General features: G+C 36.3%; 1 protein-coding gene across 14 annotated transcripts in view; it reads left to right on the plus strand.

Annotated features, from left to right (window-relative positions):
• The window catches only part of SGCE (sarcoglycan epsilon), a 32,937-nt gene extending 15,496 nt beyond the window's left edge, over positions 1–17,441 (plus strand). For 4 of the 14 annotated variants that reach the window (XM_075143736.1, XM_075143735.1, XM_075143731.1 and 1 more), the window contains 9 exons: positions 511–668; positions 3,779–3,851; positions 4,702–4,900; positions 6,578–6,740; positions 10,121–10,332; positions 11,088–11,114; positions 11,832–12,020; positions 13,589–13,632; positions 17,128–17,441. In XM_075143736.1, coding sequence (XP_074999837.1) covers positions 511–668; positions 3,779–3,851; positions 4,702–4,900; positions 6,578–6,740; positions 10,121–10,332; positions 11,088–11,114; positions 11,832–12,020; positions 13,589–13,632; positions 17,128–17,144 — 1,082 coding nt within the window. In that variant the 3' untranslated portion in view covers positions 17,145–17,441. Of the gene's footprint in view, positions 1–510; positions 669–3,778; positions 3,852–4,701; positions 4,901–6,577; positions 6,741–10,120; positions 10,333–11,087; positions 11,115–11,831; positions 12,021–13,575; positions 13,633–14,464; positions 14,500–17,127 lie in introns of all 14 variants that reach the window. The other 10 variants (XM_075143741.1, XM_075143733.1, XM_075143740.1 and 7 more) reach the window with 6 other exon arrangements.
• The last annotated feature ends 792 nt before the right edge of the window (positions 17,442–18,233 follow it).

The following is an 18,233-nucleotide window of genomic DNA, read 5'->3' on the forward strand; positions in this document are numbered from 1 at the left end:
ATCCTGATGCTAAGAGAAGCTTTCAGACATTGTTGATTACACAGCCACTCTGTACAGTAAGCCCACCCAGGTATATTGGGTCTCCAGAGCCATTATTAAAAACATATAAAAGAAGGTTTTTGGGGGAATTAAAGGACTGAGACCTTTGTGCTTTTGTCAGTAAGGTTAGATGCTTCAATTGTAGGTGAAAATCAGACCTACTAGTTAATGAGTGCAAGCACACAGGGTTAGCCAGGACTCTAAGTACAAGCACATTCATCTCTGCAGTTGGTTACACTTTTCAGATATGAATTTCTTAATACTTACAAGTGCTGAGTAGGAGTTCAAATATTTCTGATATGGGGAAGGTTAGCAATTCTTTTTCTTTTTTTTTTTTTGTTTCTTTTTGGAAATGTTTAGAAGATACAACTGGAAGACAGACTAAGATTTTCTAATGGAAACATCAAAATCAAAGTGTATAGTATTTTCTTGTAAATACTCTAATATAATAATATAATTTTTCTTATCTAGGTGAAGTAAGTAATGATCCTATAACATTTAATACCAACTTAATGGGTTACCCTGACAGACCTGGATGGCTACGCTATATACAAAGGACACCATACAGTGATGGAGTGCTGTATGGCTCACCAACTGTAGAAAATGTGGGCAAACCAACCATCATTGAGGTATTTTCTTTTAAAGGTTCAAAAAAATTTATTTTGTTTTAGAGTATAAGATTCAGAATTGTCAACAAGCATTGTGTCTTTTTTTGAAAAGTTAATTACAATTAAAATAAAAGAAAAATTATAAGGCAGGGACAAGGACTTGTGACATTAACATTTTCTCTTAGGTACCATTGTATCCTCTTTTGAGAGAAAGCCAAGTTGTATGACATTTCTTATTTTACTTTTAAGGTATAACTAGTAAATAGCATAACCATTTAAGCTTAATATTCCTAGATGAAACACCTTTAGATTCTTGCCCTTCATCTTTCTAAGAGGCATTTCATTTCAGTAAGTTATGAATATATTAAAGTTGTATTCAAAATGGGGGGGGGGGGGGAACTTTGTGAACAACTGTACTTGAAGAATATCTGAATTCTGAATTTTGTAACCTAAATATGGGTCAGACTTTTCCCCACTGGAAAATATAGCGTTCACTCGATAAACAGGTTTTGGGTTTGTTGTGGTTTTTTTTTGTTTTTTTTTTTTTAAATTAAACTATTTTTCATCAAATATTATCTGGTTCATTATTCATGTTTATTGAATAGATTTAATTTTAATTAGCGCTTACATGTATTTAATTCTATTCTTGTAAGTGTAACAATGACAAACCCCACTACTTTATTTTTGACAATTAGCTATCCAAATGTTTAAAAGCGCCAATTATTCATTGAGCAGCAATTGAAAGCGAAAAAGGACTATATTTTCCGCCATGCATATCATAGATAGCAGACTGAATCAGATACTGTGTGGTTCACAGTGTTAAGGAAAATCTGCTCATTAACTTGCTCCAGCCATTTTGCTGCTTCGGCAGTATATTTGTCTTAAACCCATGATGAGTTTCTTTTTTTCTAAATTGCATTTGATATAGTTGTTCTTCCTCAAGAATGACATCTGCAAAGGTTAAGTTATACTGTAGATAATTTCACCCATGTTTAGTTCTATATACATGATTCAGTTTTGATTTCAGCAGGACTAATCACATCTGTAAAATTAATCATGTGCAGAAGTACTTGCAGACTCCGCTTAACTTTGTGTAGAGGAAACTGTTACTTAAAATTGCCCTTTTCTTAAATGGCACGTGCTTTTAGATTCTAGGATCTATATCAAGACTTCCGTTATAAGCATGACCCCAAGCCTATATTTGAACTAAGTCTTGCCTAGCATAGAGATTAATTCATTGCAGTCCTCTCTCAGATGGGGCTTTTAAATTAATTCTGTAGTATGTGAGGAGGGCAGATTGAATTTGATACGCTTCCTAGTGCCACCTGAGAGGAGTGGTTGCATATTCCTGGCCTGAATATAACTTTCGTCGTGTTGTAATTCCTGAGGTGATGTCATGGGTAGGCTGATTAATTGGAGGAGACCTCATGATTAGAAGAGGCTAACATCATGTATAGCACTGGAGTGGAGTGGGTAACATCCTTGAGCTCACGCTCCTTTGAAAGCTGTGCAAAGCCGGTTTGTGTTTGAATGAATATTCAGTACAGAGGCAATCTCCGCCACTGTCACTATTACTTCGTGCAGGTGCATGGTCCAACCTCTTGTACTCGCTTGTACAACCAGAGAGTTAGATTTTCTAAGTATTAATGTTTAAACCACTGTTGAAACAACCCCTTGAAAAATTAACAGAATCGAGGATTTGAAAAAACTCAGGAATTTATTTTCTATTAATTTTATAATGAAATTGTTATATTACATAAGATGTAATTGTCTCAGGTAAGCTTTTCCCCTCTAGACTTAAATGAACCTGCAGAAGATATTCCAGAACATGTTTCTTTTTCATTTAAATCCTGTAAAGGAGATGCAACATCTATTACTTTTGTTTGTTTAATAATCAGTATCACAATGCTTTGTAGCTCTGTTTGCTGAGAAAAGCAACATAGTTCTGTCACTATTGCCACTCCTATGCCTCTTCATTGCCCCTGAAATGAATGAACTAAAGTCTAAAATTAGGAAGAGAGTTAGTCTTTTTCAATTTGTTTCATGAAAGATTTATCACCTTTCAGGCAAAAAAAAAGTAGAGAAAATAATACGTAATTATACTGATATCCAGACTCATTCTGTATTCTTATGAATGAGCACTTAATCATAGTACAACTTCGCAGTACAGTCACCACTGAGGAGTAACCATTTCAGGCATCCTATATATTTAAACCGTACGATTGGTATCCTTATGTAATTTGATCTAGAATCATAGAATCGTTTAGGTTGGAAAAGATCTTTAAGATCATCGAGTCCAACCGTTAACCTAACACTGCCAAATCCACCACTAAACCATGTCCCTAAGTGCCACATCTACACGTCTTTTAAATACCTCCACGGATGGTGACTCAACCACTTCCCTGGGCAGCCTGTTCCAATGCTTCTCAACCCTGGCATAAGCTTCCAAAAATAAGAGTCATGAATGTTGCATCTACCTACTAGTTTTCAGTTCCCCTATGGTTACAGATTCCATGATTTTTTTAAAAACTGCTTGTGGTGGAGCAATGCTTGTGAATCCATTAATGGAGTATGACTCCAGTGGGGCTAGAGCTAAAACGAAATCCCAGTCCCAAAGATTAGAATTGCTGGGATCTTAACACTCTTTCCTTTAAGTATCTCCATCTAGCTTAGTTCCCTAGGAGCTATCAATGAATGTAGATCTTGCAGTATTGGTGGAAGGGGGTGGAGAGTGGAAGGGGAAATGGAGAAACCAGTCTTTGCTTATGGTTGTTCTTAAATCAAAGATAGCAGGAAAGAAAGAATGCATGTGTATGGAAAAACACTTTTATCTGGACCAAAATATATTCTATTCACATATATCCCTTGAATAATTGTATTTGGCTATAGACTGGTCGAGAAAATTCCAGTATCCTGACTTGAAGGTAGTATTGTATCAAATAAATTGATCTTACCTTTCAAATTTTATATTAATGAATGAGTGTTCATACATTTCAAAATAAGTAGTCAAAGCATTTAAAAGGTGCTAAGTATTTCTAAATTATCAATTTAATTTTCATTGATGTTTCATTTACCTGATTTTCATATTTGCATTGTTGTTTTGCAATCATATCTTTTTTTTTTTACTCTAGATCACTGCATATAACAGGCGTACCTTTGAGACAGCAAGACATAATTTGGTCATTAATATAATGTCAGCAGAAGGTATGTAGAGAAAATAGCTTGTTGTGTTTTGAACTGAATAAGCAAAAACATCTTATGGGCTTCTCTTCTTTTAAGATTAAAAAAATAATGTAAAATAGTTGTCTGGTGTTCAAACCAAATGTAGGAGCACAAAGGGGAAGTAAGAGTTTTTCCTCTTTTGATTCAATTTGTTATTTTTATCTAAATTATTCCTGTCAGGTAAGACTATTATTCGTCATTCATAAAAAAAATAGCATGTTTGCTTTTTTTTATAATTATTTTAATTTTTTTTTCCTGTCTTTTCAAATGGACCTTACATGAGGGATTTTACTTACTTTCTGCATGTTGTTTAGTTTGTTTAGTTCTGCATGTTCTTTATGCAGAGAACAATCGTATAGGCAGATTCAGAAAACAACAGATTATGGCATATATGGACATTTCAATTAAAAAAAATTGAATAGTTTGTGTCCTTAAAATTAGTTCTCTTCATCATATTTATATATTTATAGTCTAGAGTATTGCAGCTTGGAATCCATTGTCACTGCAGATCAGTTTTGACCCCAAAATTAGCATGAATGTCATTTTATCTGTTTAATGAAGATTTACCAGCTGAGACTCTTGTCCTCTAGTCCGCTCCTTCATCTCCCAATTGCTTTATAAATAGCCAATGGTTTTCAGCTTAAGTAAGAGCTCATAGTACTAACTATTTAATTAAACATAATCGCATTAGGTTCAAAATGAGCTAGTTCAAATACAAGATTTTTGGAATGGTGTATCAATCTTAAAGTGGTATTACATTAATCATTACTTCAAATTCTTTGTTATGGAGCCTTTGTTTAAGGCAAAACTCTTCCTTTTTCATCACAACTAGATTTTCCTCTACCGTATCAAGCGGAGTTCTTCATAAGGAATATGAACGTAGAAGAAATGTTAGCAAGTGAAGTTCTTGGTGACTTCCTCGGAGCAGTGAAAAATGTGTGGCAGCCAGAACGCTTGAATGCTATAAACATTACTTCAGCCCTCGACAGGGGAGGGAGAGTTCCACTCCCTATTAATGACATGAAAGAGGGGTAAGCACATCTGTCAGTCTAATGTTTTTGCTTTATTCTTTTTTTTCTTACTGAAAAGCTTATTGTTTTTTCAGGTTTTCTGGAAACTTTGCAATTGCTGTTTTATGTTTTGGAAATCCAGATTGGTATTAGATATGAAAGTTTACTGATGTTCTGAGCCCCTGTTATAACATGGGTTTATCATGTTAGATACCATTTCAACAGGCGACAGTTCCTATATATTGATTTTACAATCAAAGGAATACTAATAAATTCCATTAATTATAAAAGAGTTGTAGTAAATATGCTTATTTTGTAATTCCAGTCTTACTTCTGAGCAGTCGTTTGGCATACTTTTTGAGTATTCAATAGTTCCCAATTCACAAAACTCAAAATTTTGCAACAAGGTGTGATAGATCATAGGTTAGAAAGAAATTAGATTTCTGAGAGCATTCAGCATGTAACTGTGTCATTTGTAGCTGTACTCTTACTTAGTGAAATTTAGTTACGTGCTTCAGGAGCACTGTGGACTTTCGTCTGAAAGTGATAAGCTGAGGTATCTGGGGAGTTTAGGTTACTGAGTATAAACTGCAGGAATGCACTATTTCCAGTTGTGATTCATAACCATAAATTCTGTTCTGAAATATGATACTTCAATTAGAAACTAATAAGGATTCAGTCTTTTCAAAATATGGTTGTGGTAGTGCTTTTCCCTGGCAAAAATAAAGATGCCTAGTTATTTTTAGATATTTTGTATTGAATAATATCTAAGAAAGGGCTGAGGGTTCAAAATCCAAGATGTGCGCAGAAAAGATTATTGTTTCAGAGCCATTTTGTGCATCTGGAGTTTCTGAGCACATCTAAAGAAGGAAAGCAACGTCTGTACTAGCCAGAGTAATAGCAGAACCACTTAAAACAAGTGGCTACATTTCAAACATTTAGTCAGATAATGCCTTATATACCAAATGGCAACCATGACGTAATTTATGTTTCAGGATCCACTGGTACATTACTACCTGGTGCAGCAGACTGTATTTTCCAGCAGCATTCTACATATTTAAGTATGAAAATGAGTAATACAGCGCAGTAGCTCTTATTTTGTGTACTGTAATGCTAAATGAAGTATTAAGTTTACATTCAGCTTTCAGTATTCTGCAAATTTTGTTGGCAGTGCATAGCTACAGTATGGAATCTTTTGGGAAAAGCTGGGGGCTTTGGCAGCTTCATATTAGTATTAGGTTTAGAAATAACTAGTCCTCATGAATTTTATTTGAAAACATGGGGAGAACTTTAAAATATTATGCTGAGCAAGACTGAAGATTTCCTTAAGATAAAATTATACTCTTTTAATGCGATTTTCAAAAGTAGTATAGCTTTATTTACATGAGGAACTTACACTTGGAGCTCTATGACTTCGTAGAAATTGACAACTCTAATAGTGAGCAAACATTTACATTATGCAGCAAAACAGAATAAGTTGTAATAAGTAGCTAGAAAAATCCTTTTGATTTCAGTCTATTATTCATATGCTTAGATAAAGTATACTATCAAGAAAAAGAATTTTTAAAAGTAATTTTAGTCTTTAAAGCACAGCTGAATGTTACCATGAACAATAATAATGTTTGGAAGAGTACGTCATTGTCCTTTGGGGATTTGTGAGAGGTATCCTGACAGTCTGTCACTCATCTCTTTCTGCAGTGTGTATGTTATGGTTGGGGCGGATGTTCCATTCTCTTCGTGCTTACGAGAAGTGGAAAATCCACAAAATCAGCTGAGATGCAGTCAAGAAATGGAGCCTGTAATAACCTGTGATAAAAAATTTCGTACTCAATTCCATATTGACTGGTGTAAAATCTCTCTGGTGAGTTATTTTATTATTGCATAAAAATGATGTTTGTAGAAGTACAATATTTTATGCCAGACATGATTTAGGTAAGCGTTTTGCCAGCCTGGCCAGACAGCTCTGCCAAATTCCACTTTATCATTGACTGATTGTTTTCCATCTAGCAGACACTTTTAAGATTGTGAAAGGATTTTGCTATGTGGGCTGAATTCTGTTAGAGTTGAGCACCAGTGAAACCACTATATTCATTTTCAGTAGCGGAGATTTATATAAATGGCCAGGGAACTCTAGGGCTTACAGAACTAAAAGTAATGAGAGAATCATTTAGGTAGGTGTAGTTCATTAATTCAGTGTGTTAATACTGCTAGTTACACTTGCTTTCCTGAAGTGTGTGTGTGTGTATATATATGTTTTCCCAAATATTGAGTCTAGAGCACTGACCAGTTAAATAGTATTTCTATGTTGTTAAAAAAATCTTTCTGAAAATTGTCTAAAACATATTTTGTGTTAAAAATAAAATTGAAAAAGAAAAGAAAATAGTGTTGACTAATGAAATCAAAATAAATGGGAAGATTCTTCTCAGTCGAATACAAGAAAAATGATAACCAAATATTAGACTATTTGCCATGGAAGGAGTATAATTCCCAAAGAGGCTTTTTAAGGTTATTTTTGTTTAGTTCTGGTAAGGAAAATCAAGAAATGATACAGTATTGGAAGAGAACGTTGCAAGTAAGTTTGAACAAAGATGGTGAAGGTACATAAGCTTAGATGATTGTTCAGCTACTTCAGACATTACCAAGAGGAAACTGAAAGGGAGATATGAAAGGCTTTTGTACAATGTAAAAAATGTATTGAGTATGAGAAAAGGTGTTCATGCACAAAATTGATTAGATAACTTCCAACCCTTTCTTTCTACACACTATAAATGAGGAAAGCTGTTAGAAAGCTGGAAAATACTTGTTTTCAAAAGAATATCCAGATTATTTACTGTTTATTGGCTTTCTGTTGAGAAGTTGCAAAAGGTACATGTGTACACAGCAATACTTACCAGCACCTGAAAAATAGTAGAAGGCAGTCAGCCTTTGTCAAGAACAAACTATGTCAAGTCTTTGGTTTCCTTCTACAAGAAAGAAGTCAACAGAGGTGCAGCAGCAGATGTCATTTCATTTTGGTAAGGTTTTTTGATACTGTCTCATAAGCAAGCTCAGGAACATGGCCTAGATGAAGCTAGGACCTAGTGGAGAGCAGGTTGGATAGCTATAATCATAGCAAAATTATTAATAATTCCTTGCCATTCTTCCTGAATAGGCTGGATGATGGAATGTGCTTATTAAATTAAATTTGCAGGCCCCATGAAACTGAGAGGATCTGCAGGTGCATTGAAGGACAGGATAGAATTGAGAAGGGTCTTGAGAAATTGGAGAATCAGCCTTGGAATACAGGGTGAATTTCAAAAGGAGCCGCAGAGGAATAGTGCACTAATGCAAGAATAATCAACAGTACCCATGCAGAATGAAGAGCAGCTGGTTAGGAGTACTTCTCCAGAAAAAACGTCCAATAGTAACAGTGGCTCGTAAACTAATCATGAAGTAGTGTTGTCGTGCTGTTTCGAGAAAAGCAGAGATTGTGTAACAGGAACAGGCTCTCAAAGAGAAGCGTAATTTTCTACAGCAGCCTATAACCCAACGTTCTTGAACTTGGCACTTGTTTTGGCAGTATGCCGTGATAACTGAATTTAAACAGTCTTACGGGGGTTTACTGTTGCCAACAGCATTGCTGCTGCATGCTGTAACCTGGTGGATCAAAGGGAAAACAGAGCCCAGCTTCCCTCTATCTAATCACAGTCTGCTTTTCACAAGGCAAGCCAAGGGGCAGGAAGTCCCCCAAGATCCATGGATTGGGAGGGAGTTGAGCTCCGTTTCCCATAACTGCAACAGAGACCAGTGATGAGTGAGTGAAAATACAACCATCATATCCTCTTCCTCCCACTTTTTATGAGGTCATGTTGGCGGTTAGCACCTAAATCAAAGAGTAGATTTAAGCTTGTGGGTCCCAAATACTGAAAAGAGGGACAACTTAATACATTTTCCTTTTAACGCTGCTTTCTGATAGCTTGTTCTCACACTGTGTACGGGCTTCTGTCAGTCACATCAGTAGCTGCATACATCTTTTTTGTGCATCTGCTTAGGGCTTGAGATTCAGCTAGGCAGCCATGTAGAATTCAGAACAAAATAATTCTGCAGAATTTAATGAGTGAAGAATACATAAATTAACTTTTGTCAAACTGTTTTGCACTTAAAAAATAAATATCTATATACATGTGTGTGCATCTGAAGCTGAACATAACATTATTTCTAGCATTCCGTGAAGACCTGTTCATCCATTGCATAAGTTTTAAGGCAGCATGTTATGACTTAAAGTGTAAATTATAAAGAAATGACCATCACTTGCAAGATTTCTCAATGAGCAGTCAGTCAAAAGGCTAAGCATGTAGGCAAATATATTTTCATTACTGATCTGGAGAGAGTTTTAAAACTAACACTGATAAAATGTAACAGTAATATCTAACTGAAGATAACAAGAAAATGGAGGCAGAAAATTGAAGAGTTACATGGGAAAGGCAGTCAATTAAATTGCAATAGGAAATTCAGTAGCAAAAAAAGGTTGTATTTCTAGGAACATTAGATACAGGACTAAAAAAAAATAAATTAAAAATTACTTCTGACTAGGAATGCAGCCTTCTGGAGGTTAGTTGAATTAGGAGGTAGAAAAACTTTGGAACTCTGGCTCTGATCAACGGAATGCACATCTCATGTCGGGGAGCTTCCTGCATTGCGTGGGTGGGGGAGGCAATAGAGCTGCTCGGTCCTCAGCAGCTCGGTTCGTGCTTCTTGCTTTTTTGAGCACTTGGATGCAAGGCTCAGTAGGAAGGAGGAGGAAGAAAATCCATAGGTACTCCACTCTTCATCTCTACCACCTTCATACAAGAGAGGGCAGTATTGTTATTTAGGAAGACTAGTAAGGAATGGATTAATTCATCAAACAGAAGTCAGTATCAAATGATTAGTTTGCAATAAATATGTCTACTGAATTTTTACTCAAACATTATTTGTGTGAGATATCCCTAAAATTGGCATAAAATAGAGTAATAATGTGATAATGTGATACAGTAATAAAGTGATATTACTTAACACGTTGATGGGAAGCTTTCAACGAAACGTAAAGTTTTATTGATTAAAAAAAAGTGATTGGATGAAATTGTATAGAATTCATCAAATGTGTAATATGGATTCTTTTATATGTTATGGCTGGTTAAATACTGCCTGTTTTTACACTCTATTACTTTGTTATATAACTGTCTTTTTTTTTCTTCTTTTTTTTTTTTTTCTGGGTATCAGGTTGACAATACAAAACAAGTTTCCACCTTTCAGGAAGTGATTCGTGGAGAGGGAATATTACCTGATGGTGGAGAATACAAGCCACCTTCTGATACACTGAAAAGCAGAGACTATTACTCGGATTTCCTAATTACACTGGCAGTGCCCTCGGCAATAGCACTGGTGCTTTTTCTAATACTTGCCTATATCATGTGCTGCCGACGGGAAGGAGTGTGAGTACTTTAACACACTAATAAGTAATTGTAGATTTTTCTAAGATTATAATGCATAGAAGACTATTTGTTAGAGGAATTCCATTCAGTTCATTAAAAACATTTAAAACAGGCCAAAAGATAACTGCTTGAAATATTGAACTATTTCTCATCTAAGTTCATACAGTAATTTCCAAGAGAATGGATATAGGGCCTTTAACTGTTCTAGCTGAAAGGGTTAAAAATCTCAACATATGCACAAAACTCCACAAAATCTCCACATACGCACAACTCTCCAAAATGCCCTAAACAAATAAAATACTAATAAAGGATCACTGATTCAGGAAAATATTAAGTAATTTCTAAAATGCTAGCTTTTATAAAATAAATCTGGTTGAGGATATGAACTGAATTTAGACATATTATAAAAGAAAAACACATAAAAGGAAAGCAGCAAGTAACGTAATTTCTGCCATTTCTTACACAAACTACAATTTCATTTTGTCACAGAATTTATTTTAGCCAGAAGCTTGTTCTTTAACTTGCATTTTCATTTCTCTGTGTGTGTGTCTGTGTGTGTCTCTCATCAGTATCACATCTCTATACGTGCATTCATCAAGGCCTCATCATAAACCCAGTTGCGAATGCTGCCAAGTTGCGTTTAGCAATAACCTTGTCAGCATTTCTACATCATGTACTATTTTCATCATCAGATAGATTTAATGTTCCAACTATCAATGCTATTATTTAATTCATAAATTTTGTTTTGTTTTTAGGGAAAAGAGAAACATGCAAACACCAGAGTAAGTGTCTTTTTTCCTGTTATTTTTCTTTTACCATTTAATTTTCATTCTCAGTAGCTTGTCATGCTTCATACACGTGTGTCATAATCTTCTTTCATTCTCTCTAATCCATGGTTTAATTCATAAATGTGAAAGCTGCTTTTAAATCAGAGTCTTGGCAAGGATAGAAGACCAGAATAAAAAGGGTTTGAAATTAACGACTGTCAATTCAAAATAAAATAGTGCTGTTAGAATAAATATGTTAATATGTAACTTATACTCCTGGTTATTGAACTTCCCAGCCTATATCTTAAAGGCAGTGGACAGGAGAACAAATATCCTGGAAGGTATCCAGTGCCTGTATTATGGAGTGTTTTAAAATTAATCTATGAGTTTTTATGAATCTACCACAAGAATCAGGAGTTAACCAAAACTTTTATTTTAACTGCAGCAGATAAATGGAACATTAGCCATAAATTGCAGAGTCTTGGATCCTATATATAGGATATACTTATCCAGATAGTAAAATCTAATGGAATAATTACTATTTAAAAATTAAATAAATCCAATATTTATTAAATTAACTATGTAAAGGTTTTCTGTAATTGCTGCACTATAAAGTCTGTAGCATGCATCAAAGTCCTTGTATTTTTAAGAAAAATAATAATTGTAAAAGTCTATCCATTTTGATAGAGCACTTAAAATATGTATTTACTATTTTATTTCCTTTCGACACAGCATCCAGCTGGTCCACCACAGTGCTATACAGAAATCAACCAAAGAGCTTCGTGACATGTCTAAAAATAGAGAGATAGCATGGCCTCTTTCAACGCTTCCTGTGTTTAACCCAGTTACTGGTGAGATTGTGCCACCCCTTCACACAGACAGCTACGATAATACCAGTATGCCACTGATGCAAACACAGCAGTGAGTATTTAGATTTTACTTTATTTTTTAATACTTACTATGTTGCACGATTTAACTACGGATTTCAGTGCTTGTCATCTGAAACTTGTTTATTATGGAGGTGTCAGTAATGACCCTCTCGTTCAGGATTGCTCTGATGTTTGCATTTCAAGCAGAAAGATTTCTGTTATAAAATTAAATGGCTGGGTTTCAGTCTGCAGAGTTGGCAAGGAGCTTTGCATGGAACAGTTACATTTCTGCATATTTTGGAGAAAAACTACTTTTGACAGAGGAATCAATTAAAACTGTTCTATTTTAGACACCCTGCCTCTTAACCCATGTCTTTGGAGTTGGTGGTAGTTTCATTCCAGAAAATCCAGACTTTGCAAGTAGTTAGTCATTTACCTGTCACACATGGTTTATGTTTGAAATGTTAACATTGAACAGAAGAGTATATTCCATTGCACAGATAATAAATACAGACTTGCCAATGAAAACACTCATAGCTCTCAGCTGTTTCCGTTGTTGCCAGCCTCTCTCCAACACAGAAACCAGAAAAGTATTCATTTCTATCCCTTAAAGTTCATTTATCAGTAAGTTAATGAAACTATCGAGACAGATGCATCTAGTGCTTTGCACATGTTCTAATTCAGGCAAGTCGGTTGTGCTGTGGAAAAAAGGCATTTCTAGAAAGGTTTGGTTGAGGTGTCTGGGGCTGAGCAGATCTGAGGCAGTGGTCTCAGAAGTGGCTGGCGTTGTTTTTCAGCGCCGTGCTATGACGCTAGCTCCAGTCGGTAGCTCCTCAGCTGGCAGGCCTGCATGGTCCAGTGCCAGCACTAACTTGGCCCTGATTTACACATGCTTGCCCTGAGTTCCCTTCATAATGTAGATACGTGCTAGAAGAGTGTTTTCTTCTCCCTGTCCCAAAGCTCAACTCCCCAGAAAGTACAGCTGTATAATTTATCCCTTGTACAATTGCTGCAAAGTGCTCTACCCTGGCTTCTACAGTTTCTTCTCTATTCAGAATAGCAATTTTTTATGACTGGGGTGCCAAAGCCTGTACCAAAGGCTTTCTTAAGTTGTACATAGAGTATCTTATCTGCTTCACCTACATTCCAACCCCTAATTCCTTTCTGAAAAAACAACCTTAATTATCTGGTAGCTGTTAAAATAGACACCTAACCAGGACACAAAAATGTAATTTTGCCTCGATAAGTGAACTGGTCTGATGTATAAAACTAGTGGAACATTCATTCATTCCACAGTCAATAATTAAGTTGCAAAGACTGTCACCTTTTCTCTATTTATCACTTATGGAAACCAACTTTGCATAACATCAGAAACCTCCGGTGATTCTTGTTACCTCTGGCGTTTCACCAAGTCTGAGCCTTTGAACCTACTTGACAAGTAAAATAATAGGAGCTACCCCTTACCACTAATTTTCTTTCTTTCATTGACTTGGCTAACCTTTTGACAACTGTATTTGCATGGGGAAAGTGGGTTATTGCTTTGTAAGCAAAACCCCAAATTTTAAATACTGAACTTTTATGTGTCTGGAAGCATTAAAGATATTCAGTTGTTTTTTGTAGGAACCTGCCACATCAGACTCAGATTCCACAGCAGCAGAGTGCAGGTCAGTACTGGGAAAATAGTGTAACTATTAAGTGACCAGTGCAAAGGAATCAGTAGTCAAAACGCATACAGTCTATGGACAGTGGAAACCATTTTCAAATATAGTGAAGTATTACAGCATTGTCATTCCGGAATGTTTTTGATAGATCAATGAAAATTTTGGGATGGGATTGATTGAACAAGTAGGAGAGATGCTACATTAGGCCTCGGCATGAGACACTGGAATCTGGTACAGCTAAGCTGGAAACCTCCTCATGTAAATAATTTTCTATTACGACATGATGCTACAGCCAGATTCCCAAATGCAGTTACATTCGTCAGATTCTCTAAAACTTGATAGGAAATCAAAATTTCTAATTCCCGCCAATACTAGTTAAGCTCTGAAGAACGAGTTTTTTATTGCTGTTACTAAACATAAAGAGTTGATATTGGGGAATCTGTGGCGAGGCAAATATCCATGCTGCTGGTTTCCCGTGTCTTCACTTTTACACCATTTTCACAAATCCTAATGTATTGAGATCGTGAATGATCCCATCAGAGTATCGACTAAGGCTGATTGTTCTCTCTAGTTAGCATATCAGGTCTGAGAAAAAGCTACAGCCATAGCCATGTGAAAGGGGATAAGAACCATACAAGGATAATGTAGAGGCCAAAGTATAATTTTTGAATATTCAAAGAGGTATTTAGGCAAAACTCCAGGTATATACGTATTGAACATAATATAGGAACTACAGCTCCAAGAGGAAGACTTGTTTTAACTTAGGAGTTACATAAGCAACTCTTTCTTTTCATTCAAAATCCTTCTTCTTCATTACTGCTTTCGGGGATTAAAGGAGAATTTCGTATGACAACATTTCAAAGATTTGAGGCAAGTATATAATAGATGCTTCTGCCCATGTGGGGTTTTTTTGTTATCTGGAAATGAAAACCACATTTATTAAAAAAACCTGACTGCAGTTCTGCTAGCTTTGCTATTTGTGTGCTTTATTATACATACATTGGAAATGGTGGATGACCCTGGCAGTATCCAACCAGAGCCTCCAGCACTGGTTTGGGTTGACATTTAGCATAGCTCTTAACACTGACTACTGCAGGCATTTAGAAGGCAGAATAAAAATGTCACACACTTCAGCTTTTCTGTTATGACTGTTTTATTACAAGAATTCTAGTCTGTCTGGCAGTAAAAAAGATGCAAAATCACCTGGTATGTTGACAATAGTGAGAAATTTTTAAAAAGGTATGAAATATAAGCTAGCATGGGTTTGTCGTTTGCAAGTCGCAATGAAGAACTGCCATAAAAATAGATCTTAAAAATCCGCCCGTGTCTGTATTTTCTGTAGTACGTTATTTTGGTAGAATACACCTGTTCTTTCATATTCATCACAGCTACCTGTGACAAGCTCTCAGAAATCGGGGTGGGGGGTGGGGGGGTGGAAAATGTATTTGGGACAGACAACCTCTGTCTGTTTCCTCCTCTTTTCTTAGTTTACAATGACACCTTCCTTCGTAACTCAGATGTGCAGATGACACTGCAAGCACTTCCATAACATGATGGCATGTGCCTCTTGCAGTTTATCTTCTAAAGGATGTCTATGATTTGTGTTGTCAGAAGGTTAGATTTTTAGAATGTTGCGATTTGAAACAAAATTCAGGTGCTCCTAAGATTTTTAGTAGCATCAGTATAAACTTAGCAATCAATTTTATTGATCTGTTCAAGTAAGAAATTTACAGAACTAAAACACTTAAGGCCAAAAAAACTATAGAACTAGACATTCATTGTTTAATTTTCTTCCTTTTCTACAGAGAATTCCCAATAATTTACTCAGGATTATTAAAATACTATTGGTCACCACCATGAATAAGAAGATACTTCTATTTCAAAGCTTCAGTAGACCGTACTTAGTAATTTGAAGAGCAGACTCTGTCTAATAACCACTGTCCTCTTCAGGAACTATCTGAATCCCCAATAAGAACAATTTTTTTTAACCTTATATAAAAATGCAGACTTAATAGCTGACACAATGCTCAACTATTTCATAGAATCATAGAATCACAGAATCATTAAGGTTGGAAAAGACCTCTAAGATCATCGAGTCCAACCGTCAACCAACACTACCCTGCCCACTAAACCATGTCCCTAAGGGCCTCATCTACACGTCTTTTAAATACTTCCAGGGATGGTGACTCAACCACTTCCCTGGGCAGCCTGTTCCAAGGCCTGACCACTCTTTCAGTAAAGAAATTTCTCCTTATGTCCAATCTAAACCTCCCTTGGCACAACTTGAGGCCATTTCCTCTTGTCCTATCACTAGTTACTTGGGAGAAGAGACCAACCCCCACCTCGCTACAACCTCCTTTCAGGTAGTTGTAGAGCGCGATGAGGTCTCCCCTCGGCCTCCTCTTCTCCAGACTAAACAACCCCAGTTCCCTCAGCCGCTCCTCATAAGACTTGTGCTCCAGGCCCTTCACCAGCTTCGTTGCCCTCCTCTGGACACGCTCCAGCACCTCCATGTCCTTCTCGTAGTGAGGGGCCCAAAACTGAACACAGTATTCGAGGTGCGGCCTCACCAGTGCCGAGTACAGGGGCACGATCACCTCCCTGCTCCTGCTGGCCACACTATTTCTGATACAGGCCAGGATGCCGTTGGCCTTCTTGGCCACCTGGGCACACTGCTGGCTCATGTTCAGCCGGCTGTCAATCAGCACCCCCAGCTCCTTTTCCTCTGGGCAGCTTTCCAGCCACTCTTCCCCAAGCCTGTAGCGTTGCCTGGGGTTGTTGTGGCCGAAGTGCAGGACCCGGCACTTGGCCTTGTTGAACCTCATACAGTTGGCCTCGGCCCATCGATCCAGCCTGTAACTTCACAAAGTTAAAACATAATTGGGAAAGAATTGTATGAAAACTGACAACTCACATCTAACGTTTATATTACATGCTGAAAATTGCTACTGGTCTCCAATATAGAATCATAGAATCATAGAATCATACAGGTTGGAAAAGACCTCTAAGATCATCGTGTCCAACCGTCAACCCAACACCACCATGCCCACTACACCATGTCCCTAAATATGAGAAGGTATATTAAGTTTTATAATTGTCTGTCGATTGGCAAAATTAATGAGGACTAAGGTGCTTAGATGAGAAAGTTTATAGGATATTCCTATAATGCAAAAGACTAAATAGTGCATGTACACTGTACACGGCATTATTTGAGCTTCAGTGTCTCTCTATAAAGTCTGTTAGATCCCAAACAGAGAGATAAATTCCCAGTTAAACAATCTTTTCCCGGATCTCTCCTTTCCCAGAAGAAAGCAAGCAGAGCTTTTTCACATCTATGTCGTCTTTTGGTCCGGGTTGTACTTGTGGTGTTTCTCCATTGTGGTTGTTGATGAAGGACTAATAAATACTATTTATGTGCTGTGCTACCAATTGACAGTTCAATGTTGTTCAAGCATGATCTGCTGCTGATGGATTGTATAAATTCTCATCTATTTGCAGGTAAATGGTATTCCTGAGGAAAGAAAACTAACAGAAGCAATGAATTTGTAATCAGAGAAAGCAGCAAACTGTCGTACTTCCTTATTTGTTCTGATTGATGCATGAGTTTTTCTGGTGTGTATTGTGCATGCCCACAGTATTAAGATGATTTCAGTGCCAGAGAGTACAATCACTTCCATATAACTAATGTACTGTATCCTTTTGTACTTTGGACATTTTTGACAATTTGTAAACACTGATAACTTTTTATATTTGTTACATTCAGAAAATAATCTTTCAAATATATGTATTAATAAATATCAAACTTTATTCTGTCTTGTGATCTCTCCTGGAAGTTTTAACAGGGAAATCAAAACTTCAAAATAAGCACCAGGATCAAAGGATTTTAGACTCTGTTCAATGGGATGATATAATTGCCTTACATTTGCACACGAAAAGCAGTAGTATATAGGTATGAAACCTTGTGCAATATGGTGAGGCTCAGAAATAGTATTCCAGATTCATTAGGCATTAATTTTTTAGAGATTATCAAAATGTAATGAACGAAGTTATTTTTTGGGGGGAAAAAAAACCCCAACCAAAACCTAAAACTATTCCTGTTGAAAATAATTGGATTTCTGTTCCTTTGCCAGATATTTAACCTATTTGACAACTTGTAAGCAATAAAACATTTAAAATCTGTCCATTCATTGATCTGGTTGTGTTAGAAGAAACTGTTACAAACTACTGGAGGCAGAAATTAATGTCTGCAAGTAAACAAGGGTTGTTATGCTTTACATGGACTAACTTTTAACCCTTTTTTGTGACATGCCCCAATGTGGTTTGCTTTTTATATCCTCCACACTCTGGGTTTTTTTTGGAGCAAAAAGAGCTGTGGGAGAACTAGCTATTGAATAAACCAAGGATTATTTTTTAGCATCTTAAAAAAGAGTTAAATACATACTTTTCTGGGGGCTGGTTACTTTGAGAGGCATTTGTCTATGCAGCTGAAAGCTTAATAATATGAACTTTGTTAAAAGGATCTGAACTGAGGTTTCCTTATTTTTCAAGAGATGATGATAATTTATCTCCTAACACTTTTCTGCATATTTTAAAGGAATTTTTCT

The sequence above is a fragment of the Calonectris borealis genome, chromosome 2 (genome assembly GCF_964195595.1).
Source record: "Calonectris borealis chromosome 2, bCalBor7.hap1.2, whole genome shotgun sequence".
In the NCBI taxonomy this organism is placed as follows: domain Eukaryota; kingdom Metazoa; phylum Chordata; class Aves; order Procellariiformes; family Procellariidae; genus Calonectris; species Calonectris borealis.